This window comes from Brassica oleracea, chromosome C1 (genome assembly GCF_000695525.1).
Source record: "Brassica oleracea var. oleracea cultivar TO1000 chromosome C1, BOL, whole genome shotgun sequence".
In the NCBI taxonomy this organism is placed as follows: Eukaryota; Viridiplantae; Streptophyta; class Magnoliopsida; order Brassicales; family Brassicaceae; genus Brassica; species Brassica oleracea.
The window spans coordinates 4,951,223-4,959,620 of NC_027748.1; the positions used below are offsets into that span (position 1 = coordinate 4,951,223).

General features: G+C 38.7%; 3 protein-coding genes across 5 annotated transcripts; 2 read left to right on the forward strand and 1 right to left on the reverse strand.

Moving 5' to 3' along the window:
• Nucleotides 1-84: 84 nt before the first annotated feature.
• On the reverse strand, nucleotides 85-2,220 carry LOC106304531 (UPF0725 protein At5g63820-like). The gene is made up of 6 exons (XM_013740935.1): nucleotides 2,025-2,220; nucleotides 1,769-1,885; nucleotides 1,111-1,300; nucleotides 871-989; nucleotides 668-745; nucleotides 85-598 (listed from the first exon to the last, which is right to left on the reverse strand). Exons 1-6 carry the CDS (start codon nucleotides 2,139-2,141, stop codon nucleotides 368-370), a joined length of 852 nt encoding a protein of 283 aa, XP_013596389.1. The 5' UTR covers nucleotides 2,142-2,220; the 3' UTR covers nucleotides 85-367.
• Nucleotides 2,221-2,352: 132 nt separating this feature from the next.
• LOC106304508 (UPF0725 protein At4g29550-like) lies at nucleotides 2,353-3,951 on the forward strand. The gene is made up of 6 exons (XM_013740916.1): nucleotides 2,353-2,463; nucleotides 2,562-2,666; nucleotides 2,799-2,900; nucleotides 2,973-3,177; nucleotides 3,262-3,368; nucleotides 3,472-3,951. The coding sequence occupies exons 1-6, from the start codon at nucleotides 2,410-2,412 to the stop codon at nucleotides 3,805-3,807; spliced, it is 909 nt and encodes a 302-aa protein (XP_013596370.1). The 5' UTR covers nucleotides 2,353-2,409; the 3' UTR covers nucleotides 3,808-3,951.
• A 105-nt stretch (nucleotides 3,952-4,056) lies between these two features.
• LOC106304487 lies at nucleotides 4,057-6,414 on the forward strand. 3 transcript variants are annotated; one of them, XM_013740910.1, is made up of 6 exons: nucleotides 4,057-4,157; nucleotides 4,844-4,892; nucleotides 4,970-5,146; nucleotides 5,224-5,287; nucleotides 5,633-5,793; nucleotides 5,893-6,341. In XM_013740910.1, the coding sequence occupies exons 1-6, from the start codon at nucleotides 4,096-4,098 to the stop codon at nucleotides 6,142-6,144; spliced, it is 765 nt and encodes a 254-aa protein (XP_013596364.1). In that variant the 5' UTR covers nucleotides 4,057-4,095; the 3' UTR covers nucleotides 6,145-6,341. The 3 variants fall into 3 exon arrangements, with proteins under 3 accessions (XP_013596364.1, XP_013596350.1, XP_013596356.1); XM_013740896.1 differs by having other exon boundaries at nucleotides 4,060-4,157; nucleotides 5,405-5,793; nucleotides 5,893-6,414; XM_013740902.1 differs by lacking the exon at nucleotides 4,057-4,157 and adding an exon at nucleotides 4,171-4,290 and having other exon boundaries at nucleotides 5,405-5,793; nucleotides 5,893-6,414.
• Nucleotides 6,415-8,398: the final 1,984 nt, after the last annotated feature.

Genomic DNA, 8,398 nt, shown 5'->3' on the forward strand with positions numbered 1-8,398 from the left:
AAGTTACCATTCATTCTGCTTGCAGATGCTTTAAAAAAAGTGTGCAGCCTTAGGGAGCGAACATCAATGATTAGACATAAGTCATAACAGATCAATGAACCATTCGTTCTCATACTAAATATTGCATTACAAACAGAAATCTCTCCTTAACGATGATAATAGATCCAACTCGTTCTAGTCCAAATAGTTTTAGACAAACACAACATAAAACATTTAACATATCATGACAGAATTAGTAAATAGCCTTAGAAATTATAAACGAGTAGATCCGCAGTTCTGTCTATTGTTCTTTTTCTTCAGCTTAATAGCGTTAATGATAGGTATTGTAAAAGAGCAGATCCCTATCAATCTTTTCTTCTTCTTCAGTTCAATCTGCTGTTGCTGCAACTTCAATATACATATGTCCTGGCTTGCCATCCCTGGTTTTCCTTATTACCGCGCTGTGATCACCCGCCCATTCTGAAGATTCACCATTATACTTGTAACTTACGTAGAAGATTGCATTATGGGCTTTCAGCTTCTCATGGCCTTCTTCTGCGTCTTTTTTAGTTACTACAACCACCTTCTCAATCTCCAAGGGTGGGGGAGCAGTCAACACCTACAAAAGAAAAAGGTTCAAGTTATTTTCTTTCTTTTTTTTGGCAGAGAATCTCTCTCAAGGACTTACGTTATTTGTTTTTGAGTAGAACGCAATTTCGGTGAATAGATACAGCCAATCATTCTCCTGCAACTCTGATTCTTGCACCTGTGATGAGATCAACAGAACAGAATGTATGTTACCTGCCTAGTTAACATGTCAGACAAGTTGCCTTCTCAAGCTAAAAAGAAAAAAAAAGAAGTTGCAGTTTCAAACAGTGGATATGATCTTACCACATAATAATTTTTCTTGCCACGAGACAATTCTTCATCAGACGACCATTTGGGTATTCCATCTTTGTAGAAATCATCTACTGCCTTATCGTCCCAACGTGCATCCGCAGCATTTTCACCTATAAAAGAGTTCTCTATAAACAGTTAGTTCTCTTAAATTAAACCAGAACTCCCAGCGATATATATAAAGACTTAGACAATATCCATCACAGACCACGAATGTTGGTGATATAATCTTACATTTGATTCTGCAGGCTAAGGTAGTCCACATAACAGGACGGTCTGGAGAAGAATCTTCGTTTAACAAGGTCTGAAAAGAGAAGACCGAGTCAGAGACAGGATCCTTGGCGTCCAAAGTTACATAGACGTAGTCGTATGCAGTAGAGATAACACTATACTTTTCCCAGCGCACAAACTTGAAGTTTGTTCCCTGTCAAAAGCAAAAAAACAACTCATAAGAAAAAGGGAATCAAGGTTACACTCAACACATCAAGTAGGAAAATACATTTAAACAACACTTAACCATTTTTAAAACTCAAAATCATGCAATCCACCATTTTAAAAGAATGCGACATTATAATTTATTCACCTCATCATGTTCAATATATCAGCTGACAACGAAAAAACAAACTCATATAGGTAAAACAAATGGTAGTAGGAAAACTCATGTTAGTATAATATCTTCAATCTTTTAACATATGAATTTAACTAAAATCTTAATGCCAATGTTTTACACAGCATAATAATGTATATGAAAATCCTAAATAAAGAAAAACTTAAAGACTGTTCTCCCCCCCCGCATTGTATAACATTGATCGACAGAGGTGAAAGTTTATTTACCCAACAACAATAATATTTTGCAGAGCAATGGAAAAAAAAAAAGACATGAAAACGATACCTTCTGAAAATTGTGGCAGTGGAGTCCAAGTCTACCATAAAGGGCGATGTCATAGTCATCGCCCCAAGTAGACTTAACTAGTCTAGACGGATAACAAGAGTTATTCACATCAAAACCCTACAAAAAAACACGAAGAAAAGTATCAACCTTCTTTCTTTTATTTTACACGAAGAGATCATCCACTGAAACGACCTGGTAATCAAAATCTGATATAACAAGCAGCAACATCATGATTACGAATTCGAAGAGAGATTACATCGGCCAACCCTTCTTTATTGAAATCGGGAACGTTTGGAACAACATCCAAACCGAAGAACTTTAGCTTAGCCTTCCGCCTTCTTTTCTCCCTTCGCAATAACTCAAAATCCTCCATAACCTCCTCCAACCAACTCTTCCCCAGATCTCACAAAAAATTTCTGGATATATGAGAGAGAGAGAGAACTAACTTTAGGTGACAAGGTACGGGTTAATACGACGTCGTTTTGTAGGTCTACAGAAAACAGAATACCGAAACAAAATTGTAAAAGCCCATAAATCTAGGGGTCTAAGTCCACAGAGTGGTGGCCCATTTGCGACCCATTTGTTGTTCTTTATCATATTGCCGTAGTAGTAGTCGGTCGATCTGAAAAATTAGGGTGAAAATGGGGGATTCGTCGCCAGAATATGATCCAGAGTATGCCCGAATCGCAGCGGAGGTTCTCCGAATTTTCTTTAATCATCTTCTTTAGGCCTGCCTGTAGCTTCCTTTCATCGCAAGTGCTTGGTTCTATAATACATTCCTTGGTTTTTGTAGGTGCGGGCGGAATTGAAGGAGCTCGGAGAAGATGAACAAAATTCATTCTCCGATGATGATGATCCCGCTGATCGTGGGTGGTCCACATACGTTACAGATGCCAAAGTACGTACCATCTTGACTTGTCTTCCTTTCTTCATCTCTTCTCACAACACTTAACTTGTGTGTATTTATATAATCCGTTTGTCTATTTTCTTTCTGTGGGTGCTGCTGATATAGTTGTGTTTGTGCGTATAGGCTTTTTTTGCAGGTAGGAGGATAAAACCTAAAGCATGGCGCTTTTATTATGACAGGGGCCTCTGCGCTAGACTTGCACTCTACTGTTACAATCTTCAGAAGGTTTTTTTTGTTTCCCTATTTTAAATACGCATGCCTTCTCAACTTATCACCGCTTTCCCGTTTCTTTCTCAGGGCACAGTTTACGATTTTTGGTTTATCAGTCAGCTACATGAGCAGACTCACCGTTCCTTCACCAAGTCTTTCATAACATTTGAGGCGGTGAATCCAGCCCACCATTCTTCTCCAATCACTTTCGAGACTTGCGTTAAGCATATAGATGATCAAGTTACACACGTCCCCAATTTGTGGTGGGAGACTCACATTTGCAGGGTGGAAGGTATACAATCTTTCTAATTAATAGCTTATTGAATGGGGTTCCTCTGCCATTATCATAAAGTTTTTCTGTGTGTGTGGTTAAAAGGTAGCGAAGAGGCTGATTATGAGTGGGACGATGGAGCCGTAAATGATTGTTACAAAGGTGAAATGCCCAAATGGCTGTCTGATGAAGATCAGCAACGATGCTATGTGGTAACACTCTTCTGTCTAGTAGCAAAATCATATAATTATAATGCACAAAATCATTCATGTTTCCATTGTTTGTTTTTCATTGGGTGTGTGGATCCATATATAGGTTAAACAATCAGAGCTTCATGACCAGAAAAACGGTTGGCTGACTCTCTTAACCGAGTTTGCCTTCTTCACGAAATGGAATGGACCTCTCAGTCCGGGAGAGATTGAGGATTGCCGACCTTTGATTACTCAAGAAGTGGTTGTGGAAACTCTTGATGAAGAAGCTGAGAAAGAGCAGTCGAGTGATAAAGTGATCAATGCGGCCAATGCAATCTTCTACATATCTTTTGAGTGCGTGGAGGATCCAACGAAAGGTCGTTACAGGGCGGTTGTACGGAAGACGATGGATGGGAAACCTGGGCACATGCGCCTCGAGGTTACGTGTTCGAAAGTCTGAGATCAAAATTTCACTATCTTGTCGGAATATTCTCGACAATATTAATTAGCTAAGCATGCTTCTTTATATGTTGTCTCCATGAAATGTTGTAACAACTCTTTTTAGGATGTTTAATCTATAAATTAGCCGATAAAGAACAAACAATTATCCAGAAGAAAAAAAAATTGGTTTATTAAACCGATTCGCCAACAATGTTGGGCCTGTTGTGTAGTTTTAATCATCATTGGGCTCTGAAGATACGGGTTGGGTTTTAGCCCGGTCAATAAAGTGAGATAGATCCCCGGTTGGATGTTCTTTTCCTCTAGCGCGTCGAGTAAGAAGGAGAATCAGAAGCAGAGAATCGTCGTCGTGTAAGAAACTCTCTCTCTCTAGATCTTCTAGTGTCTCTAAGGATTATAAGAATTCTAGATCTTTTCGTGTGCATTTAGTCGGAAAAGAAAAAGAAAAATTATCTTGAAAATCGAGACCCTCGTTTGCTTGAGCGTATTTACTGTCTTCTTTTTCTTCAGCGTAGCCTAAGGCTGTGGATTGTTCCTATTTGTTAAACTATGCATCAATCTTAGGAAATTAGGGTTTTATGAGGCTTGAATTGTTGTATCTGTGATTGTTACTCCATCTGTGAGTGGAGTGTCAAAATTAAACTACGGCTGTCTAGGTTACGATATATTGATCTCGTTTCTTTTTTGCCGCACGATCTAGTTTTTTTTTTCGTAAATGCATTACCATCTATTTTGCTTGTTGAGCTACATGACTGCCTCCTCTGTAACTGTGATCATCACTATATTAGCTTAAAGAGCTTAACATTCAGTTCAGTATGTTGCTCTATATAAAGTTACTTTTAGATTGGCTTGAATTTGAACGTTGAGTTATTCACTTTACAACAACTGATTCAATCTCATCAGTAAAGAGATGCTTTTAGATTGGCTTGAATTTGCTACATGTAGCTTGTCATTGTATCTGCAAGCATTTTCTGGGAGTCATTAGTTCTCTCTCTGTTGTTCTTATATATCTCTTACCTTTATACGATGCACTGCAGGAAATCTATAACCATGGCTGATTTTCATTTGGTCCCAGAGTTAACACGGGTACGTCCAAGAGAGAATCATTGATAGAGTAAACTGAGCCTGAAATCAGGTCTAAACTTCTTATCTTCTTTATGCAGCACCGCCACACTGTACCAGCCATATCCGATGATTTCTACAACTATATGAAGTTGATAAATAAAACTGACCCGGAAATCATGTCTAAACTTTTGCCTATTTTACGCACAATACCAGACTCCGGCATCCAACTCGTTAATACCAAGTTCACAAATTATGCAATTTGGATTAAAAAACAGGTACTTTTTTATATATAATTGTTTTTCGATGGTTAATCAGAGTTGTTTTGCACACTAATAGTGAGTTTCGATTGCAGAGTCGGAGGGAAAAGATAACTTTGGACAAACAGTACGCTGTTTTGCAATATGATGAAGAACATGGTAAATTGTCTCTTAAAAACTTTTTCTTCACAGTCACACATTGGATGCATATACATATACGTGCATATCTTTGCAGACGCATCTTTTCTTTTTTGACTCTTTCGCATATCTCTGCAGAAATAGTTTGGGCTGTCATAGCAGCGAAGTTGTTGAGTATTGTAAAACATAGACCGGAGAGCATCTTAACTGATTACTCAGCCCAATATATGCTTGATTTCGCTCCTCGCCCGAAAAAGGCGCAGATAAAACATCAGCGTACTTGTTGCAAACCTCTTAGTGTACTGGATGGGCTGAAGTATGGATTGAAAAATAACTTACCCAGAGAACAAGATTGGAAATATGCAGGATGTAGGGATATTTGCAAACCAACGGGCCTTTCACTCTTCCGCATGGTAGGAGACTTGAGACCAACAAAAAGACTGAGCGCTGCTTTGTCCGCATTGAGAATGATACCTGTTGCGGCTCAGTTGCATGTATTTGAGCCAGATATTGACATCGTTGGAAATGTAAGTGTTGCTCTTTGTTAAATTTAAATTGTCTTATAGGTATATATCGTGTTCTATGTATAAGGTATAATTTAATTTTCTTATTCTCCTCTTTCATAGGAAATTTATCGTGGACCAAAGTATTTTGAGTCTAAGTACGTGGGACTTAGAGATGTGATGATTTATGCTACTGACATAGTGGATGAGGAGCTGGTTGCGGTGGTAAACTTCCCTTACAAAAGATTGAAAGAATTGCGTGTCTTGCTAGATGTGATGCTAGTCCAGACACCAAGAGAGGATGAAACTAATGATCCCTTCGAAGAACTGGAAAATCCCACTTGTTTGCTTACAAAATTCTGCATCTTACTATGACCATAACATCCACACTACTCCCCATATGGTGTTTTCATACAGTTCTCTGTGATATTGTCGACGACGTGTTCTACTGCTTATTTTTCTAAACTAGTTTTTGTAATGGATTTTCTTGTATTTCCTAAATTTGAGAACCTTGAAGTTTGCATGTTATTCTGGAACTTTTCTAAGGGTTTTTTGTGTTAATATTCATAACATAATTCTGATGTATCAGTTTGATCATACATTATTGTCGAGATTTTTCCAGTTGAAAGTCTGATTCTGAAACTTGATCTCCGATTCCTCCGTTTCTCGAGATCAGACTTTCGAACACGTAACCTCGAGGCGCATGTGCCCAGGTTTCCCATCCATCGTCTTCCGTACAACCGCCCTATAACGACCTATTGTTGGATCCTCCACGCCCTCAAAAGTTATGTAGAAGACTGCATTGGCCGCATTGAGCTTATCACTCGGCTCTTTCTCACCTTCTTCATCAAGAGTTTCCACAACCACATGTTGAGTAATCAAAGGTCGGCAATCCTCGATCTCTCCCGGACTGAGCGGTCCATTCCATTTCGTGAAGAAGGCAAACTCAGTTAAGAGAGTCAGCCAACCGTTTTTCTCGTCACGAAGCTCTGATTGTTTAACCTATGGATCCACACACCCAATAGTCAACAATGGAACACATGAATGATTTTGTGCATATATGAATTGACTACTATGATAGTGGATGGGGATCTGGTTGAAGTGATAAAATTGACTTTAGAAAATGTGGAAAGATTGTCTAATTAAGCCCTGTTCGTTTGCTCACCCAGGTGGTCCATCTGGGTAAAGATGCAAATCGATGTTCGTTTTGTGCATTATAATACTACATCCAGATAGATCACCGAGCTGAATTTTAAAAAACTCATCTCAAATTGTCATCCAAATGAAGGTGAGTCTTGATGGTGCATCTGGATGCAGATGCATCTAGTTCAGTTCAAAATAATTAATGACAAAAATGACTTTTTAAAATCAAAATATTATTTTCAAACCGTAAATTATATTTTCTTGCATATACATTTTTCCGCTATAACTAAAAAATACATTTTCTCGCAAAAACTGAAAAACACACATTCCCTCTAAAACCGCAAGATGCGTTTTTCCGCAAAAAAACGCAAAATGCACATTTCCATAAAAACACATTTTTCAGTCAAACCAGTAAAATCGCACTTTTCGATCAAAACCGAAAAACGCATTTTCCCGTCAAAACCTAAAAAACGCATTTTCCCGCCAAACCCCCCAAAAACGCATTTCCCCCGCCAAAACCCAAAAAATGCATATTCCCGCCAAAACACCAAAAAGTATTTTCCGGCCAAAACCGCAAAAATCATTTTCTCGCCAAAATCGGAAAAATGCAATTTTCCCGCCAAAACCAGAAAAACGCAATTTTCCCTCCAAAAGAATTTTCCGGCCAAAACCAAAAAACGGAATTTTTTTCGCCAAAACTATAAAAACACATTTTCCCGCCAAAACTGAAAAACACAATTTTACCGCCAAAACCGGAAAAACGCATTTTCCCGCTAAAACCGGAAAACGCATTTTCCTGCCAAAACCGGAAAAATGTATTTTCCCGCCAAAACCGGAAAACTGTATTTTCCCGCCAAAACCGGAAAAATGTATTTTCCCGCCAAAACCAGAAAAACACAATTTTCCCGCCAAAACTGGAAAACACAATTTTCCCGCCAAAACCGAAAACACAATTTTCCCGCCAAAACCGAAAACACAATTTTCCCGCCAAAACCGAAAACACAATTTTCCCGCCAAAACCGAAAACACAATTTTCCCGCCAAAACCGAAAACACAATTTTCCCGCCAAAACCGAAAACACAATTTTCCCGCCAAAACCGAAAACACAATTTTCCCGCCAAAACCGAAAACACAATTTTCCCGCCAAAACCGAAAACACAATTTTCCCGCCAAAACCGAAAACACAATTTTCCCGCCAAAACCGAAAACACAATTTTCCCGCCAAAACCGAAAACACAATTTTCCCGCCAAAACCGAAAACACAATTTTCCCGCCAAAACCGAAAACACAATTTTCCCGCCAAAACCGAAAAACACAATTTTTCCGCCAAAATCGGAAAACGAAATTTTTCCGCCAAAATCGGAAATCAGAATTTTTCCGCCAAAACCAGAAAATGGAATTTTCCCGCCAAAGCTGGAAAAAAGCATTTTCCCGTCAAAACCAGAAAAACACAATTTCCAGCCAAAACTGGAAAACGCAATTTTCC